At 40.5% G+C, this 21,366-nt stretch overlaps 1 protein-coding gene across 2 annotated transcripts in view; it reads right to left on the bottom strand.

Moving 5' to 3' along the window:
- Nucleotides 1–5,557: 5,557 nt before the first annotated feature.
- Nucleotides 5,558–21,366, bottom strand: part of suclg2 (succinate-CoA ligase GDP-forming subunit beta) — a 447,524-nt gene continuing 431,715 nt past the window's right edge. For both annotated transcript variants that reach the window (XM_068051564.1, XM_068051563.1), the window contains one exon: nt 5,558–9,604. In XM_068051564.1, the coding sequence (XP_067907665.1) occupies nt 9,461–9,604 (144 nt within the window). In that variant the 3' untranslated portion in view covers nt 5,558–9,460. The remainder of the gene's footprint in view (nt 9,605–21,366) is intronic.

The raw sequence follows: 21,366 nt of genomic DNA, 5'->3' as shown, positions 1-21,366 counted from the left end.
AATGTGCAGGGCCATGGGGAGAAGGCAGCAGAGTGGCACTCTGTAAATTGCTCCTTGGAGAGCCAGTGCAGACACGACGGGCCAAATGCCTCCTTCTGTGCTGTAACAATTTTATGATCTTTTTCACAATTTCTTATGTTGTACATATGTTTTCCTTGTTATAAACACAGGTGACAATGCAACTAGGAAAGGATGGAAATAATTCACTTTTAACATACTTTTATCCAGAATATATTCCCTTTTTCTTCTGCCAATATCAGTCTGAAGCAGACTGAGTGCTTATAGACAGAATTAGCCAGCTTGTAAAATGAAGAACATGGCACAGAGATTCTTTAATTATTGCAGGATCACTGAGACCATTTTGCCTCGCTAACTCCACTTCCTTACAAATCATTGCAATATATGAAATGCAGCAAAAAGAACAAACTTGCATTTACAACCAATGAAGTGTACTGGCTATTGTAATGTAAGAAACATGGCAGCCGATTTGCACACAGCAAGGTCCCACAAACAGCAATGTGACAATGACTAGATAATCTGTTTTGGTGATGTTCGAAGGATAAATATTGGCTTGGACTCCAAGGGAATTCCCTTGCTCTTCTTCAAAGAGGGCAGAAGGGGCCTCAGTTTAACATGTCAGTACTCACTACTGCATTGGAGTGTCAGCATACATTTTGTGCTCAAGCCTCTGGAGTGTGACTTGAATCCACAATCTTCACAATCAGAGATGAGAGTCACAGCTGACACCTAATGGAACAGCCAAATGTTGCTTTTCCTACCTAATAAGTATAATACAAAAATTGCTGAAATTACAGGAATGCTGAAATCTATACAGAGAAAGAGATAAGGCTACTATGTATATCACAACTACTGAACTTATAATCCTAGGTCCACATATTTAGAATATTGTTTTGCACAACACAAAAGCAACTAACTCCTCTAACGGGGTGTGAAAATAGCTTGACAACCTTTGTCAAGCTTTGCTGGAAGATTAGTATGGGTATGGGTATAATGTATTAAAGGATGATCTTCATTTTTATGAAACACATTTTCCTGTGTAATAATGGTATAACTTCATCCCTAGATGTTTTCTTTCTTGTTTAATATTGGAAGAACATGTACACTCATGTCTTGCTTAGAAGGGCAGTATAATTCTGTGCTATTTAATTCCAAAGATGTATAAAAAAATGATTGTAAAAACATGGTATGTTTTATTTGCTTACTAATCACCTCAAAATGCAACAGAAAGGACCGAAACTATTCAGACTCAGTAATTACATAACATTGCAACAGTAGGTTAACTTTTTCATGCAGGAGTTACCGTCTTTACACTTCAAGAACTCTTCCTTCCCATCTTTCACATCTCAGGAATTTTTTTCACTGAAAGGATTTGGGGAAAGAGTTGTGTTTTAAATCATAGTGTAATCATATCAATTTAAAAAAGGCACTCAGATGATTGGTGGTTGATATGCTAATGAAGTTGTTTTTCCCAGGCCAATACTGAGTTTGTAGAAAATACACAAATGGATTAGGAGGAATGCTATTATTTTAATACATAAGGAGGTGCTTGAGCTCTTTATATAATATGGGTTTTACTGATGTCATTACTATATTTTAAATATGTTGAATGTGATTAAAATGTTGGTCATTCTGTCTAGGTGTTGAAAAAATAGCAGTATAAATATTAAATGTCTCGTCAGAGATATTTACTATTGCTGTATATCAGTGTGTGAGGAGTTCAAATCCCAATTCATAAAGGGATCTGTTGTAAGCAAGCTGTTTGTTCACTGTCTTTTAGCTTCTATAAATATTGTAATACATACAAAAATAATGAGACGAGAACATTTGTGTTTGCTGAACTTAGAAGAGATCTGATAGAGGTCTTTAAAATTATGAAAATGTTCGACAGGATAGATGTTGAGAGAATATTTCCACTTTTGGACAAATTCAAAATAAGGGGCCATACATATAAGATAGTTACTAATAAATCCAACAGGGAAATAAGGAGACACTTCTTGGCTCAGAGAGCAATTAGAATGTGGAACCCACTACCACAAGTGGTGTTTGAGGTGAATAGCTTTGATACTTTCCAAAGAAAATCAGACAAATGAGAGAAAAGGGAATAGAAAGGAATGCTGAAAGGTTGAGATCTGGTAGATAGAATCAGAGGAGACTCATGTGGCATAAACTTGTTGGGGTGAACGGCCTCTTTCTGTGCTGTATATTCCATATAATTCTATGTAAAATGTATTTTTGATTTAACATAAAACCAACTGGTTGTATAAAGTTCCACTGTGCTTTATTAACAAATAAAACACACATGCATACTTATAACAACAGTTTCATATGATTTTAAATATACCCCAAATCTCACTTCGGCATCCAATCATTTCATTTATGAACATCTGTACATTGTTAAATAGATTGTTCTGTACTAATTATATTTAACGTTTGCAGTTTATACTGAGCATAATTTACTTACAGGAAACAAAGCAGGGAAGGTCTGTAAACGTAGATGTTGGGTTGCATTTTAAGACTTTGTCGCCGAAATAGGTGGCAGGCGTAGAAAATGTGGCCCGTACGCATGGGGACCACGTCGCGGAGCTGCTGCGATTTCAAACGCAGCGACTCATTAGCATGGCCGTACATTGGAAGTTATTATAAAAAGTAATAAAATAAGTTTTCCACGCCCTCATTACACATCATTCCTGCCCTTTTCCCCCCAGAATACATAATATGAAAATTTGACCTCCCCCCACCACAAAGTTCAAACCCTTTGTCGTTTACCCCTTCCCATCACCATCCCCCGACCAATCTGAGGTGTTGTAACCCTGCTCCCTTCCCGCACAGAGAAAAATCATCTCCTCCCACCTCCCCAAAGGTGTCGCACCAGGTTTCTCTGAACGAGGATTCAAAAGCACGGCATTGCCGGCCGCCAGAATTGCTGCAGCCTGCATGGCAAGTAGGCATTAATAATATCTTCATGCGGATCCCATCGCTGAGTGGCGGGGTGGCCGCCACGAGGCCTCGCCGCTGAGATCGGTACAGGACCTGCCGTCGTCGGGGAGCCGGTGGCAGGCCTCCTCTGTTCCCATCTTCATTGCCCCCTCGGCCATCGCTCCCGGCATCAGAGAGGCTGTAAAATCCAGCCCATTATGTTATTCATTCATAAGGATTAAAAGAATGACTTGCAGTGGGCAGTGACACTTAATTCTTAACATTTATGAACAGTTTATTTTTCAACTACATTTCTTGAGGCAATGTTAGAACACCTTTGAACGTCGGTGAGGTTATTCTGAAGAGCAACTGAAATTTGAATGGACAAGTTTACAATTGACCAGAACTGGAATGATTGCTGAGCTCATTTAAGAAAAAAACCCCAACTCATTAGTACTCTAATTTATTTGTTTCCATATCAGAGTTGGGAGGTAATACATCTTTCTGCTTTGTAAGTAGTCACTTTGGAATTGCAGTAATAACACTATATTATTTAAAAAAAATTAAATGGGCATCAATCTGAAACTACTTTACCATTAATATTTCAAGTATTCTTATACTGGGGGAGAACGTATGGCAACATCATCAAAACATTCAAAAAGAATCCTTTACAATTTCACTAAACACAATTGCCAATGTAGCACTTCTTCCTATATTGAGATGCACGCTACCCCAACAAATGAAATCAATTGGAGTTAAGGTTAATATGGACTGATCATTAACTAAAACTTTTACTTGATGACATTTCATTATCTGATAAATATATTGTAACGAGAAATTGCAGGCAAAAAGTCCTTCAATTAATGCCTGAAATTTTGATCACAATGGTTCAACTGCTCTCCTCTTAAACATTATTGCAAACCTGATTTTAGCATGAGCAAAATTTCAGTCATTTTAAGTAATTGTGTTCTTATTATGCTATTACAGATGACCCCAACAGCAATATGAGTAAACTTTTGAAATCTCATGAGGTCTTAACGGGATCTCATCTCAAGACGACTCCAACTTTATGAAAACTGAACCTGGTACATTTAAGTAATGTACAAATTGCAAATTGTTAATGTTGCCAAAAGATTTGGCTGGAATGGCCCTGGTACTAATTAAGTTATGGATTCGTTCTAATAAATGTTGTTTTCTAATTAGTTCTAATAAACCTTGATTTCTAATTAGCTCTGTTTGATTTCAGCTTAGAACAATTAACAAAGATAAGGTCGTGATTCTTATAAAAGTCTGAAATAATCTTGAATGGCATGCTGTGCAGTGTGTTGGAGCACTAATGTGCCACACTATGGAATAATCAGATATACATGTTCGATTTCATTGTGCAACAGAGGTAAGAGTCTCAGTGATGACGCTGTGAGCAGCTATTTCAACTCAAGAAGAAAGCATAAATAAGAGGGAGAGTTTTCCCAAAAGGATTCTCAAATATCTCTTGGTGAATGATATAAAGCAGCATTGGTAAAGCCCTGGAAACAAATGTCCTGCTTCTTAACTGCTATTACTCCAGATACACTAACTATATCAACCTGGTGCCAGCTCTTCAAAAGAGCTGGCCTATTAGTCCCACTTCCCTGCTCTTTCCCCATAACCCTGCATCTTGAACTGTTAACCTTCTTTAAATTTTTTGTGTTTCTATAGTCACAGTCTGAATCCACTGTTCAATAGGAATACTAGCTACTGTTCTGCTGATAAAGATTTTGGAAGGACATTTTAATTTTGTTTTTAATATATTGCTTTCATTCATGCTTACTTAAGTACTATACAAAACAGCTGAACCAGCAGACAAGAAAACTTCTGGTAGGCCTCTGCCAGTATAGCTGTACCTAGCCACAAAGAACAGCAGTAGTACAATTTCCCTATTGAGAAAGAACCTTGAGGTAACTCAGGTTAGCACAATCCAAATGTCAGGACATCTCTGGCTGTGTAGCTTGAATTTCCAATATGCAATCTTGTCAGCTGAGATTTCCTGTCAGCAATGCAGAATCACAAAATCAGCCCTTTTTCTACCAGTTTGTCCTTCCCTCAACAGTATATCTGATATTTGAAACCAGCTGTCAAAGGCAGAAAACCACAACATGGCACCACAACACAATGCATTGGTGCATCACTGCCTCATGTTTTTTTTGTCCTTTACATAACACTACAATACAATGTTTCAGTCAATGGAGCCAAGTTACACTGGTTAACCTTCGCCAGGTGTCTTGGAGTAGTTCTAGAACAACGTAGGATTAGATTTCTCACAAAAATACAATAAGCAGCTAATGTATAGAAAGATGGGAACATTGCTCAACTTCAGAAACTGCAGCATTTTTAAATAGCCATTTTTTTCCCATTTTGGTAAGTGAAGACAATTTCCTGCACTGAAACCAGATTTGGAAAAGAAAATGTACTGTTATGGCCAGTTGAGGAGGGGGTCTCAGGCTCCCCTCTCACCCCATCTCTTGTTTGACCGCAACAGGGTTTATCTTTTTTTTTAAAAACACAGTGGTTAAGCTTACCATCTCAGTGAACGTTTGCTCCTGTTCCTCTAACTTGATTGCAAAAGAACCAATCAGGCAGGTTTTCTTGAGTTTAAACAAGAGGTAAATTTATTACACTTAACACTCTAACCCGATCTAAAAATATGCTACACATTCACGAGCATGTTCACATGGGAGTGACACACACACAAACAGGATACAGAGGGAAACAGATTTGGTGGTTGGATTAAAGTCCGGAATAAATGGAATTTAAATACAGTATGCAAGTCCAATAGTCCTCAGTTGAAGTTGTGGAAAGTCCTCGCTGGGCCACGTGCACAGTGGTTGGCTTGCTGTGCTGAGATCCTGAAGGCAGAAGGGCAGTCGTTGATTCTGTCCCCTGGTTGCTGGCTGTAGGCTTGAAGGCCGCGGGGGTGGGGGTGGTTCCCAGTTGCAGCCAGATCTTCTCTTGATATTTTCTGAGAGAGAGAGCGCCTGCTTCGTTGATGGCTTTTCAGTTACTGCTGTCTGCGTGACAAAGCTTACAGTTTCTTCAGAGCTGCACAGGCAATCACATGGCTCTATCAAACCCCTTTGTTTTTAATTAGGTTTTTTCTGGAATCTTCTCTGAGATTCAAGATATCCAGTCATACTTGGAGGGGGTTGGGTACTTCAAAGTCAATGGGTGTAGATGGCCATGACAACTGTGTTGATAAAGCCATTCCAAGTAATTCAATCACTGAAAGAAAGCCGTTGTTCTGGCTCGGCTTGGTGAGACTTTTTGTCTCCAGTTTAATCTTTTTGTGTTTCAAATGTAAATTGCAGTGGCTATCTTGGCTGCCAGTTTTTAAAAAAAGTTCACTTGTAGAATTTTTCCATTAAAAGTCTAATATAAGGTTCCAACTGATGAAATTAATATTTCCCATTTGGCATATAGGGTTTTCATGACAGTACGTTGCAATATTCTTGAGAATCCTGTAGCAGCTTGAGTACTATATTTAACAGTGATAATATATAAATATGCAGACTTACCATTTTTGAATAAGAGTTTAAAATTAAAGCTTCTTGTTTTCATAAAGAATCTTAAAGCAATTTTGTTGTTCATTGAAATATGCTTAGTAAACCTTTTCTGTTAATGGGCAAAACAACAATCAGTGGGAGTTCAAAAAGAATTTGTGATACAGAACCAGTTTATACCCCTCAGAGGCAAGAACACTATTGTCAAAAAGACAACTGTGGATGACTTAAAAGAGGTAAGAGACAACATGAAATTAAAAAGAAAAAAACACAGATCCTGGCAAATGGGAAAGATACAAAAAACAACAAAGGGCGACAAATCAGAAAGTAAAGAGCTAGAAAAAGGAAGCATGAAAGGAAACTTGCAAACAACATCAAAACCGACACAAATTTTTTTTACAGCTATATTAGGATAAAGATTATCAGGAGCAATGTGGGCCCCTTGAAAACTGATGGTGATATTATCAATAAAAAATTACAGGGCTATGGAAAAGGAGCCAGAGAACAGGATTCATTGAAATAGGTCTACCAAAAAGGCTTCATTAGCGCAATGGGTCAAATAGCCTCTAAAATAAAATAAAATAAAATCCTGCAGATGCTGGAAATCTGAAATAAAAACAAAGTGCTGGAAATACTCAGCAGGTCAGGCAGTATCTGCGAAGAGAGAAGCAGAGTTAACGTTCAGGACTATGACCTTTCATCAGAACTGGCAAAGTAGGTTTTAAGCAGGTTGTGGGGGAGGGGGGGGGTGTTGTTGGGGAAGAGAACAAAAGAGGTGTGAGATAGGGCAGAGGGCAGGAGAGATTAAAGGACGAAGCTGTCCTGGGACAAAGACAAAGTGCGTGTTAATGCTTGTGGTGAAAGACAAAGCATTAGTCCAGAGAGAGTGTTAATAGCAGAATAATGAGCAGCTCTGTCTACATGAAAAACAGGCACATGGTTAAAAAAAAAAATAATAGAAATATAAAAAAGGCAAGTCATGCTCTGAAATTATAGAACTCAATTTTCAGTCCGCAAGGCTGTCGAGTGCCTAATCGCAAGATCAGGTGCTGCTCCTCGAGCTTGTGCTGATATTCACTGGAACACTGGAGCAGGCTGAAGTCAGAAAATGTGACCATGAGAGCAGGGGGTGGTGTTGAAATGGCAAGTGACCGGAAGCTCGGGGTCATGCTTTCGGACTGAGCGGAGGTGTTCTGCAAAGCGGTCATCCAATCTGCATTTGATCTCCCCAATATAGAGGCGCCCGCATTGTGAGCAGTGAATACAGTATACTAAATTTAAGGAAGTACAATTAAATCGCTGATTCACCTGGAAGGTGTGTTTGGGGCCTTGGATGGTGAGGAGAGAGGAGGTAAAAGGGCAGGTATTACACCTCCTGTGATTGCCTAGGAAGGGGATGAGGTGTCGGGGGTGATGGAGGAGTGGACCAGGGTGTCATGGAGGGAACGGTCCCTTCAGAATGCTGACGGGGTGGGGAAGAGAAGATGTGTTTGGTGGTGGCAACACTTTGGAGGTGGCGGAAATGGCAGAGGATGATCCTTTGGATGTAGAGGCTGGCGGAGTGGAAGGTGAGGTCAAGGGGAACTCTGTCGCAGTTCTGGGAGGGAGGGGAAGGGGTGAGGGCAGATGTGCAGGAAATAGGTCGAACATGGTTGAGGGCCCTGTCAACCACAATGGGGGGGGGGGGTTTAAATAGCCTCTTTGTGTGCTGTATTTTCCATGATTCTAAATTAGAAGCTTTCGGAGTTTCCATATTGATGCTACTACTCATCCCCTATTCTGATCTAACTCCGCTAATAGCTCTGGTCAATTTGAACTCATTCCAGAAATTCCTACCACTTCACACTTAAATAGTAATCTTTCAGACTGCATTTTTTCAAATTCTTTTAAGGTGTCAAGGTGTAGCATGTCATACCACTATCTACAGTCCACTTGGGATGTCAGCACTTTTGATAGAGAATGGAAGAGAGAAAAATTGCAGAGAAAAAACCTGCTAAACCTTTGAAGAATTAAAAACATTTAAAGGTACTTAATTTTGATTACAACAGTTGGCAGATATATAGACAGATCCCCTTTTCTCAACAGGCAAAAACGGTCAAGATGTTTTTCACTACTGTACATCATTTGATAACAAAAAGCTCAACACAACAGCGAGCTGAAAAGCAGGACCACTGAAGCATTCACATGCACTTCCCTTGGGAACTAAAAACTGTTCCCACTTATTTTTCCAAACACATCCGTATAATTGAAAGTATTTTATTCATATTTGGAAGACATCTGATGCTACAGAAATTAGCCACAGGAACAGATTTGTATTCACTTGTTTGTACTGAGATACTCAGTTTCACAGTTGTTTAAAATACTGTAAATATGAAAGGGGGCACAAAAGGATGAAATGACAATATGGCTTTGACAGTCATGCTCTGGCATGATGAAAATTAGTTTTATAAGAAAGAAAATAACTAGTGACAACAGAAAAAAACCTATTTAAAATGTGAGTTTAGTAAGATTATTTCTCCACTGGAATAATGTAAACAGTACAACTTATTCATGTGCTAAGTTCTGTGCATCTCTAGACTGAGCTTGGTGCAGGTTGACTTCCTTGACAATATTGAAGGTTAAGGCTTTCAATACAGCACCAATTTGATTAAGTATATGGTCTGTTGCTGTATAATCAGTAGTGCTGTTTTAATCAATTTGAAGATTAAGGCAAAGGTAATAACTTGCAATAACTGAAAATTACAAAGATGTTCAGGAAACATTTTGTTAACATGCAGGGACTATCTGGAATAAGCACATCATTCAATAAATTTGTAAAAAGTGTTCAATGTACAATTTTTTTCTGTAAATCCATCCCTGAAGTACACTTTGTATAAATGTATTAATAATTCTTTATGTTTGCCCAGTCATTGTGTGAAATACCCTAGAAAATTATCATTCTAAAACTAGTGGAAACCCATGATTGGGGAATACAGTATAAAGAATACTCATTGCTTGAAAGCTTCCTTCAATAGGCTATTTTGGAGCCATGCTGGCAACTGCTTTCCTAGCTGCATCTTCCAGGTTGCTGGCAGAAGTGATTGGCAGTCCACTCTCATGTAGGATGCGCTTGGCTTCATTAACATTGGTTCCTAAAAACAGACAGGGAGAGACAGTGATGAATGGTAGATTAAAATGAAACAACATGCTTTCATTCTTCTGAAACAATAGCTTTTGCAGATTAAAGTAATGCCCTGATCTGGTATATTTTATGCAAGGTAAACAAAATATACTGACTTGCTAATTATTAAATAACTAAAAGAAACTGCTGCAATCCTTTTTCTATCATGCTTCATGAAACGAGATAGGATGCTGATTCATAGGATACTGCGCAGATCATGTCCCTAGAAGCAAAAATATATGCTAACTGTAAGTTGGGGTTGGCGAGTGTGCTGCCTGCAATAAGCAGATTTTGGTCCCAAAAAAAACAGCCCCAGATGAATTTCTGCACCAACACGTTACTTTTTCTAACACAGAAGCAAAGTACTGTGGATGCTGGAAATCTGAATGAAAAACAGAAAATGCTGGAAATACTCAGAAGGTCAGGCAGCATTTGTGGAGATAGAAATAGAGCCAATGGCTGCAATTTTACTTCCGGGTAGAGGCTCCGCCCATTGGAAGAAAAAGGCAGTGGCAAGCCCGCCCCTGCCAGGCCTGGAAGCCATGCCGTGCCTTTACATGGCCCAGGCCCTTAATTGGCCTCGGCTGGGACTTCCGCCCCTCTGAGGCAGGAAGTCCCGCCTCCAAGAGCTGCCGGCCAAACAGCGGGCTGGCAGCTTTCAGTCCCAGCAGCGCCACCAGGAGTGGTGGCCACTGCTGGAACTGCACCCAACCAGGACGAGCAACATGAACGAGACCCCAGAATGCAGATAAGCGTTTGCAGCCTCGACAATCGGCTGGGTTCCAGCGAGGCAGGGGGCATCACTTAAGGCGGGAGGAAAGGTGGTTGAGTGGGGACAGGGTCTACCACGGGGGTGGGGGGCCTCTCTCTGGCACAGGGTGCCCAATCAGGAGGCCCTCCCCCCACCCTCCCGAGAGGCCACCAGATTTTACTGGGCAGTCTTCCAGCAACTGAACCACCTGCCCGCCACTGGTAATAGCATTAATTGGCCACTTAATGGCCTTAATTGGTCTGGGACAGGCAAGCCATTTGTCATCTCTGCCGCTGCTCGTAAAATTGCAGCAGGGCGGGAAGAACGACAAGTCAAGTCAGGGGTGGGGAGTGGCAGGAAAGGGTAGGTAAAAGAACAAAAGGGAAGGTCTGTGATAGGTTGAAAGACAGGAGAGATTAAATGACAAAAGGATTAATGATGCAAGGCCAAAAGGTGTGGTAATGGGATAAGAAACAAAAGATATGCCTAGAGGAGGTGTGAATGGCAGAATGAAGAACAGATGCTGTCTGAAAGCAAAAACAAGAGAAAAACGAGTTAAAACCAAAACCTTGAAAGAAAAAGAAAACAAAAAGGGGGCAAAGGTTATGGTCTAAAATTGTTGAATTCAATACTGAGTCCAGAAGGCTGCAAAGTTGCTTTTTCGCTCCTCTTACTCTCTACATATACCTGCTAGGTATCATAATATCCCATTTCTTAATCTTTAGGCTGTCAAAGATGGTTCTTGCCAAAAGATATGCCAATTTCACTGATATTCCACTTTTTCTATTTGGATCAATACAGAGTTAAACACAGTACTACAGGTAAATCATTACATTTAGAAAAATCAGATGTCAGGCAATCAAATGTTTGTCCCTTTATTGTAGAAACATAGACTAAATCAGGAAGAAAATATAGGCACCCAGGTTTTTTTTTCTAGAATACCATGTAGAATTCATTACCACTTCATTTCTATGAGGTAAATCTTATTACTACTAGCAATAAGAAAACCAGCATCATTTTCTATACTAGTTTAATTATGCTGAGGAATTTAATTTAGCTGCAGGACAACTGTATATCTAAAAAACGCAAAATAAAACTCAGTGACTGAGTGAAAATTGTATTTTAATTTCCTTGTGCAACAGTCCATGTTACATTCTGCACAGATTTTTAAATTAAGGTCATCAGATTTCTGAACGTTTCTAGATTTGCTGACTTTGTAAAACATAATATTTCTGTTTCTATCTATTGATACAAGTTTTCTGTAATTTAGTACTGTTTTCCTTTTTAGGAATGAGGACCCTGGGAGTGGCTCACCATTTAGTGGGACCCCCAGGAGTGTGCTGTATTAGAAAGCTGCTATTCAAAGTTATTTTCATAATTACTAGCACCAATCACAAGACATAGGAACAGAATGTGAACAGTGATTAATGTAGCCTAAAAATTAAATTGGGGGAATAAGGTAGGATGACACAGTAAGTTACATTGTTATTTCACATATGGGAACTTGAGCTCAAATCCAGTTCAAATTTATGCGTTTCTCCTTTCTGTGGTTTTACGGATTTTATATGAAATGAGTTTTGGCATTCCCAACCTAGCCCCTTGTGGCAATAAGCCCAGGTACAAAACTGTGGCACGTCATTTGTTTCCAAATCTTCTCAGGATTAAGTGAGATATTGAACTTGGAAGTGCAATGTTCTGCCAATCAGCTCCTTAAATACAATGAGACAGAAATTCATCATTGTCATGCCCTGTTTTCTAGATTGAAAGAAACAATCAATTTCGCAGAGCTGTGCTCTATGTCTCAAGGATGGCAAAAAAATCCAAGAGCTTGGAACAATTCTCAGGAGCTGCATAAAACAAGCTTCAGGCCCCTTGCACATAATTTGGGAAATTGGGCTACCACGAGTACAGCAGTGTCAGGCTCTCGGGGTTTCCTGGCATGGAGGCAGTCCAGGAATCTGCCAACATCGAAAGTGTAAGTTACATTTATTTTTTTAAATTCATGCAGAGCCAGGAGGAGCAGGAGCACTGACTCCTAATGGTTGCGATTGGACTCCGTCCTATCACTTACCTGAGAGATGTTGCTGGTGGGCCAACCAGCCTAAACTTAATCTTGCTGATATGAATGAGCTGCGTGTGGATGCTTGATTGGCACCAACAACTGACATAAATTATAGAAATGAAGTCTGAGACTTGCCTTGGGCTTCCCAATTAAGGAGTATAATGCAGATTCTGAGCCCAAAAACAGACCCAGTCAAATTTCTACCCCAACATGTTCCTACTTCTCTCCTCTTACTCTCTGAATATACCTTCATTTCCAATTTCTCAATCTTCAGGGCTTTTAGAGATGGTTCTTGCCAAAGACATGTCAATTTCAGTGCAGTTTATTTTTTCTATTTGGATCAATACAGAGTTAGACACAGTACTACAGTAAGTCAATACTACAAAAATCAGACATCAGGCAAATACATTTGTGCCCCTTCATTACAAACTAGATTTGAATATGCATTGCCAATAGTGTTCTAATATACTATTCTATCAAAAATGCAATGCTAACCTGTGCCCTTTTGAGCACACTAATAAACCTTTGCTGCACATTCTTACATTGTCATAGAAAACTGCATCTGTAAGATGAACTTGATGTGTTTGATGACAATAAAAATGTATCTTTTCTACAACTACTATTATTTGGGAAATATATGTTCCACCTTCAATTACAAGTACCTCATTGTACTGCGAAGAATAATACCACTCAGAACTTGGAGAGCGAAAGAAAAAACAGGTCTGTAAATCATGAAAGACATTCCTAGAATAAAGAATTTCATTGCTGTCAAAGTCTCAAGTGTCTCACAAAAGACAAATATACACTTGGATAAGGCACGATTAATCAATGGAGAAGTCAACTGTCAATCACAGCTCTAGCATCCTTTGAGTAAAGAAGCGGGCTTATTGAAACAACTCAGATTTAGTATTTTAGCTGACACTCTGACTACCTGGTTAACTACATGGAATTGTCATGACTGTGGATTAATTCTTCAAAAGTAGGGAATGTAACAAAGACAAGTTTTTGAGGCTTCAAGGCTTCATTCATGCAGGACAGTGAAGCTTTGAAGAAATTGGCTGCTGGGGACAGGAGATTATGGCTGAGGAAAGCTAAAGGAGGAGGCAAAAGGAACTTCAAAGTGCATTAAAATGAACAAGGCCCCACGGTTTTAACAATTGGTTACAATCTCAGGTGGGAACATTTTGGGGAATTTGTTTCTAATTTCAATGCAATGTATTTTGTTCTTACATACCTAACTTCATCAGCAGGAAAAAGATTAACATTGATCCAAAAGCTCTTTTCACCTGAAGGGCTTTTGATATTGACCTTTGATCTTGGGTTGAATTTAGAGAAAAGAATTTCCACTTAACATTGCTGTTAGGCTGGCACAAAGAGCAGCATCATTTTAAAGAAAAACCTTTGCATCCAGAAATGTTACATAAAGGTCATTCATTGTGCATTTTTAGGTGTGTCCTTGTTGCTGACATGTTAAGGTTCTGAGAGTTTTAGAACAGCTTTATGAATAACGCTTACAAATAAAACTGCAACATTTTTAATTTTATTACTGATGAGATCAACTTCTTAAAGGAGATCACTTTCTGCTTGCAGGTGTATGGAATTAAATCTATTCTATAAATTAATTCAGATCAGTGAATGAAGCACATTGAGCTGCTCTAGGATATTCATGTACTCAGGCCATTAACCAGCTAACTTCCATACTTCCTTGCAGAACAAGATGAATATTAATGACATTCCATGAGGTGTTTCTTAATGTATGAAAACTGCAATTTGTGATATATATATCTGGATTGCCTGAAAGTCATGATGTGGGAGTGACAATGGACAGCAGATTATGTCACTGTAACTCTGGAATCATACTTAATGGAGTCAGAGAATTAGATTACTAAGCCACTATAAATCTACATTTGGTATGAAAGCAGGATTTACATCATATTTGCCCAAGATTAAAATCTCTAAGTGGTACAGCATATGGCTAACCAACATAAAAACAGTGGATAACAAAACTCTAAGAGAGTGATCTGCTAGAGAGAAAATGTCAAGTGATACCAGACTACATGAACAAAAAGCTTGATGGGAAAATGCAAGATGCAGAGTTAGAGCCTGGGAAAGGGCAATGTAAATGGTCGGGGCAAGAAAGAATGCAGTGAGCCACACTTGGAGGGAATAAAGCAGTAGAAATGTTAAACTGGTTTGGTATTCATTGGGCTATGATTGAAAAAAAAGAACCTTCATTTATAAAGCACCTTACATGACCTCAGGATTTCCTAAAACACTTCACAACTATTCAGCTACTTGTGACATGTAGTCACATTGTTGTAATGTACGAAACATGGCAACCAAATTGCACGTCGCAAAGTCGCACAAACAGTAATCAAATAATGACCAGATAATCTGTTCTACTGATGTTGGTTGAGGGATAAATATTAGCCAGGATGCTGGTAGATGCCCTGCTCTTCTTCAAATAGAGCAGCATGGGATCTTTTAAATCCTCGAGAGGGTTTGTTACGACCAGGTGAGAAAGGTGCCTCTCAGCCTTCACCTGGTCTTACTGTAACAGGATTTAATTTTTAACACACCGTGTTTTGAGCTCCCCCTTGGTGAATCCTTGTTCACTGCTTTCCAATTGTAAGGCAATGAAATGAGTCCAATCAGGCTTTCTTAGGTTTAAAGAAGAAAAGTGAAATTTATTAAACTTAAACTAAAAACTCTAATTTGGTTAACGCCTACGCTGCGCCCCACACTAGCATGCATACGCGATACGCACATGCAAATAGAGACAAAAAAGAGGGAAAAAAATAGTGGAACGGGTTGAGGCAATATCTGATGGGTTTGTTATGGTTCTTCGAGCTCACTGTAGAGTCCTTTTGTAGTTTGATCTTGCTTTCCGTTGGGTCCCAGTATTCCTCTTAAACCTTGTTCACTGTAGGAGACTTTTCTCTCTTGGGGTTCATATGTCTTCAGTGGTTTTTAGTTCTGTGAGAAAGAGATGGGAGCAGGCTGGAGAGAGGTCTTCTCAGCCCAGGAGCAAACAGTTTTCTCCCAGTTCAAAACTCTGTGGCAAGTTCAAACCCAAAAAAACTCAGCTGGCCCAGCAGGTCAGTCATGTGATTAGCTGGTGTGACCACGGCCGTTTGTGTATTCGGCCATCATAGCAGTCAACCTGGAATGCTCGCTCTTCCACCTTCAATGTCTGGTAATCAAAAGTTCATTGAGGATTGAATGTTTTAGGGAATGGTCTTTTGTACTATTTAAGCACAGTCTGTAAATATGCAAATGTCTTTCCAGTCAAGGGTCTGGTGTTTATTTTTTTTAAAAGCAAGTTCTTTCTTTATCCAGCAACAGTTTAAAATCAATGTTCATGTGACGAAATTAATATGCCTCATTCTTGGCAGGTGGGGCCCTGCATGACATGGCTTTAGTTTAATGTGTCACCTGAAAGGTGGCACCTCCAACAGTACAGCATTCCCTTAGCACTGCACTGAAATGTCAGCCTGGATTATGTGCTCAAGTCCTTGGAGTGGTATTTGAACCTACAGCCTTCTGACTTAGAGATGTGAATGCTACCACAAAGTCAAGGCTGACACCGTAATGGAATTTGACATTTTGATATAAAAGAGATGATGGCAAACAGGTATAGAAATATAGAAGTCTTTTTTTAAAACCTTTTCATGGCACGCAATAGATTTGGTAAAATACTGTCAATCTATTACTGTTAACAATAACCTGTTTACTATGTACAAGTAAATATTTTAAGCAAATGAAATTACTGATCTAGATTTGCAGCCCCATGTAGACTGTACCAATGCTAATTGTTCTGCTTATCATGCACTGCAGATTAGGTTCTCCTGGGTCTTTAGTTCTCTAGCTGATAGCGAAATGCCTCAATTAAGGCTGCAGTAGCTGGACTAACAAGTGAAAAAAAGACTGAAGATCACACCTTTCCGAGGCTTTTCGGGCACATTTTCAGAGAATACACCAGTACGCATTACGTCGAGAGACCTGTTTTGTGACAACAGTGATTTTGGTTGCACGAAGGAGTTTCAATGATCTCCATCCATATCAGATTGTCAAATGCAATCTTTCTGTGCACCACTAGTGCCAGCATCACAAGGCCCTTTTACACACAGTTGGAAACTAATTGCCTCTCCAATCTTTAAAAAAGGGAGTAGCAGTGTGACCACTTTCAAAAAGTTTTTCATGTTAGTATGATGCATAAACATCAATTTAATGAACTCTGTGAGGCTGCGTGACGGGAGGTAGAGATTTGGAAAGTCTGAAAGAGGTAGGAAAGTTGGGCTTACGAGAGAGAGAGAGAGAGAGAGAGAGAGAGAGAGAGAAGCACTGTTGTAGTTGCTGACTTATATCATTGTTACTGATGATACACACGGTTCTGTACAGAAGCACATTTGAAGTTCTGTTTGGAAGAAGTTGAAGACCCTGTTATCAAGTGTTAACATGGGCCTTCCTTCACACAGTATAAGCCAACCTTGATGTTTCTCATTTTAGAATGAACAGCACCATATATGTGGATGTCATTGCAGTAAGCACATGACTATTCATGCACAAAACTAGCAGGATTTCAAAATTTACATCCTCCCCAACAAGTGGTACAATTAGACAGTGCATGCTGAGCTGACAATAGCTCAGAGTAGCGGTATAATGTGGACCAAAACATAATGATTAATAATGCATGCATAGAAAGAAAACGTTTAATTTACATACTTGTCATGTCACTTAAAAATATCTCATAGCAATATGCATCTAATGAATTATTCTGAACTGCAGTGATTTTTCTTATGCAGGTGTAGCAAGCCCACACAAACTGCAATGAGCTGAATGGCTGGTTAATTTGTTTTTGATGTTGTGGGCTAAGGCATGAGTGTTGACTAAAACACTAAAATTGTCTGTTGTTCTTCGACTAGTGCTGTATTTAATATCCATTTGTACCACTAACATTGAGGTAGAACCTCAGTTTGCATCCAATCGTAAGTACAATGCTTCCTCAGTACAGCAATGAGTGCCAACCCAGATAATGTGATCCAGTTCTGGAGCTTGAACTCACAACCCTCAATCAGAACTCACAGCCCCACCAACTGTGCCAAGCTAACTCTTAATATTGTGGTACTCACTGGAAATGTTTACTTTTATTTCTTAACAAGCAGAATAAAACTGAACACCCACCCATTTACACAATCAATGAAAAACTAATCACAACTCCCTGACCTTTACTATAGTTATGGAGGGGGACAGGAGCAGACGGGATGGGAAAATATTTAATTGGGGGAGGGGGAATTACAATGATATTAGGCAGGAACTGGGAAGCATAAATTGGGAACAGATGTTCTCAGGGAAATGCATGACAGAAATGTGGAGGTTGTTTAGGGAGCACTTACTGCGACTGCTGGATAGGTTTGTCCCGATGAGGCAGGGAAGGGATGGTAGGGTGAAGGAACCTTGGATGACAAGAGATGTGGAACAGCTAGTCAAGAGGAAGAAGGAAGCTTACTTAAGGTTGAGGAAGCAAGGATCAGACAGGGCTCTAGAGGGTTACAAGATAGCCAGGAAGGAACTGAAGAATGGACTTAGGAGAGCTAGAAGGGGACATGAAAAAGTCTTGGTGGGTAGGATTAAGGAAAATCCTAAGGCGTTCTACACTTATGTGAGGAACAAGAGGATGGCCAGAGTGAGGGTAGGGCCGATCAGGGATAGTGGAGGGAACTTGTGCCTGGAGTCGGAGGAGGTAGGGGAGGTCCTAAATGAATACTTTGCTTCAGTATTCACTAGAGAGAGGAACCTGGTCGTTTGTGAGGACAGCGTGGAACAGGCTGATTCGTGGACAATTCTCCTAAACACACTCTGGAAACTCTTGCCCCTCTCTGCCCTTTACACTGTTACTTCTTCTTCTTTGGCCTCCTTGTCTCGGCAGACAATGGGTAAACGTCTGGAGGTGGTCAGTGGTTTGTGGAGCAGCGCCTGGAGTGGCTATAAAGCATACTAGAGTGACAGACTCTTCCACAGGTGCTGCAGAAAAAATTGGTTGTCGGGGCTGTTACACAGTTGGCTCTCCCCTTGTGCTTCTGTCTTTTTTCCTGCCAACTGCTAAGTCTCTTCGACTCGCCACACTTTAGCCCCGCCTTTATGGCTGCCCGCCAGCTCTGGCGATCGCCGGCAACTGACTCCCATGACTTGTGATCAATGTTACAGGACTTCATGTCGCGTTTGCAGACGTCTTTAAAGCGGAGACATGGACGGCCGGTAGGTCTGATACCAGTGGCGAGCTCGCTGTACAATGTGTCCTTGGGGATCCTGCCATCTTCCATGTGGCTCACATGACCAAGCCATCTCAACCGCCACTGACTCAGTAGTGTGTATAAGCTGGGGATGTTGGCCGCCTCGAGGACTACTGTGTTGGAGATGCGGTCCTGCCACCTGATGCCAAGGACTCTCCGGAGGCAGCGAAGATGGAATGAATTGAGACGTCGCTCTTGGCTGACATACGTTGTCCAGGCCTTGCTGCCATAGAGCAAGGCACTGTTACTATCCTGGATTATATTAGTGTAATTCACATCTCCCATTGTAATTATTCTATAATTCCTGCACCTCTAAGCAAGCGTGTGAGTATGAGCAAATGAGAGTGCATGAATGCGTGTTATTGCGCGTGGGTGTGTGTGCTTGCAAATCTTTTTTGGCTCCTCCAGGAGATCACATGGCTGCTGACAGGTGGTGGGTCCTGTAAATCATGATGCTTAGTGTAATATTACTTGTTCTTTTGAAATGTGAACTATTGTAAGACTCACAGGACTACAATTAATATTCAAAGAAAACCTCACTAGAACATACATATATATATATATATATATATATATAAAATGTTGCTACACGAGCCACATCTAAACACATCTCACTCTGTCAGGATACAACCACAACTCCCTGGTCACGTGCAATGTGTCATCACTTCCACTGATGACTTTCACTTACAACTTCTTAAGATGGTCCATTCTTATGGTTTTTCCACAACATCTCCCTTTTTTCCCCAACATTAAAAATGTATGTACAATATACAATGTTGTTGTGGTTTGGACTAACTATACATGATTGAAACAAAACATTATTTACAATTAAGTAAAATGAACACTCTAAAACGTAGAGGAGGTTTGCTTATTCGTCCTGATCTTGTTATTGTAAACCTCTTCCCAGAATTGAGCTCGTCTTGATGACTCCTCTGAGACTCTGGTGACTCAGAACTCTGCTTAGCATGTTCTTCCTCTGTGCTCGTAGCCTCTGTACATTCATCTTCATACTTTGTCTTTGAACATGTCCACGATGCCACAGGGTTGTCACATGTAATGTTGTCGTATAGCTCTCTGAGTTGACTTCGGTTCCATCTGAGAATCGCACCATTGGGTATCTGGACCTTGTACGATCTGGGCTGGTTGCATATCTTTGTAATTTCTGCAGGACACCAAGTTCCCAATACATGATTGATGAATCTGACCTTATGTCTTACTCACAATCGAGCTAATTCTAGTCCCGCTTGCCTGTCATACAATGCTTTCATCTTCCCTTGTTTAGACAAAGGTGTATCCTTTACTGTGGATAATTTAGAGAGATGATGACTGGCACCATCACCAATCACTGGCAATCCCTCTGGCCTCCGGGTACTTGCTGCAACGAACTGAAGCCCGAGGAGAGACTCCCGGTCATATCACCTCTTTGTGTCAAGTCTCCCAGCCTTTGTATCATTCTTTACGTGGACTGACCTGATACACTTGACCTAGCTATTTTCGACCATTTTCGGTACGTTACTGACTTCAAGTGTTGTGACAATAAATCTTGGCATACTGGAAGTCCTGTGACAGCTGGCTCAATTGTGTTTAGAACATAAAGCCAAAAGACTTGCAGGTTGATAGGTAAATTGGCCATTATAAATTGTCACTAGTATAGGTAGGTGGTAGGGAAATATAGGGACAGGTGGGGATGTTTGGTAGGAATATGGGATTAGTGTAGGATTAGTATAAATGGGTGGTTGATGTTCGGCACAGACTCGGTGGGCCGAAGGGCCTGTTTCAGTGCTGTATCTCTAATCTAATCATGTTTAGAGAGAGGATCTGGATCGGCGCAGGCTTGGAGGGCCGAAGGGCCTGTTCCTGTGCTGTAATTATCTTTGTTCTTTGTTCTATTTGTGGCAGCCATTCAAAGCTCCCATAGCTGCACTGTAAGGTTATCGTTCCAATGCACTTGATTGGAAAACCATTATAGGCAGTCAGCCTAGCAGTGATGGGTTGTGCCATAGATTTCCATTTCTTAAGTACATGTCCTTCTGTATCTTTTTTTATTTGTTCGTGGGATGTGGGCGTTGCTGGCTACGCCAGCATCTACTGCCCACCCCTAATTGCCCTAGAGAAGGTGGTGGTGAACTGCCTTCTTGAACCGTTGCAGTCCTTGGGGTGTAGGTACACCAACAGTGCTGTTAGGAAAGGAGTTCCAGGATTTTGACCCAGTGACGGTGAAAGAACAGCAATATAGTTCAAAGTCAGGATGGCACGTGGCTTGAAGGAGAACTTGCAGGTGGTGGTGTTCCCATGCATTTGCTGCTCTTGTCCTCTCTAGGTGGTAGAGGTTGTGGGTTTGGAAGGTGCCGTCGAAGGAGCCTTGCTGAGTTGCTGCAGTGCATCTTGTAGATGGTACACACTGCTGCGACTGTGCATCGGTGGTGCAGGGAGTGAATGTTGAAGGTGGTGGACAGGGTGCCAATCAAGCGGGCTGCTTTATCCTGGATGGTGTCTAGCTTCTTGACTGTTGTTGCAGCTGCACTCATTCAGGCAAGTGAAGATTATTCCATCACACTCCTGATTTGTAACTTGTAGACTGTGAAAAAGCTTTGGACAGTCAGGTGGTGAGTTACTCGCAGCAGATT

The sequence above is a fragment of the Heterodontus francisci genome, chromosome 19 (assembly GCF_036365525.1).
Source record: "Heterodontus francisci isolate sHetFra1 chromosome 19, sHetFra1.hap1, whole genome shotgun sequence".
In the NCBI taxonomy this organism is placed as follows: Eukaryota; Metazoa; Chordata; class Chondrichthyes; order Heterodontiformes; family Heterodontidae; genus Heterodontus; species Heterodontus francisci.
This window is presented reverse-complemented; position numbering and strand designations above follow the sequence as displayed.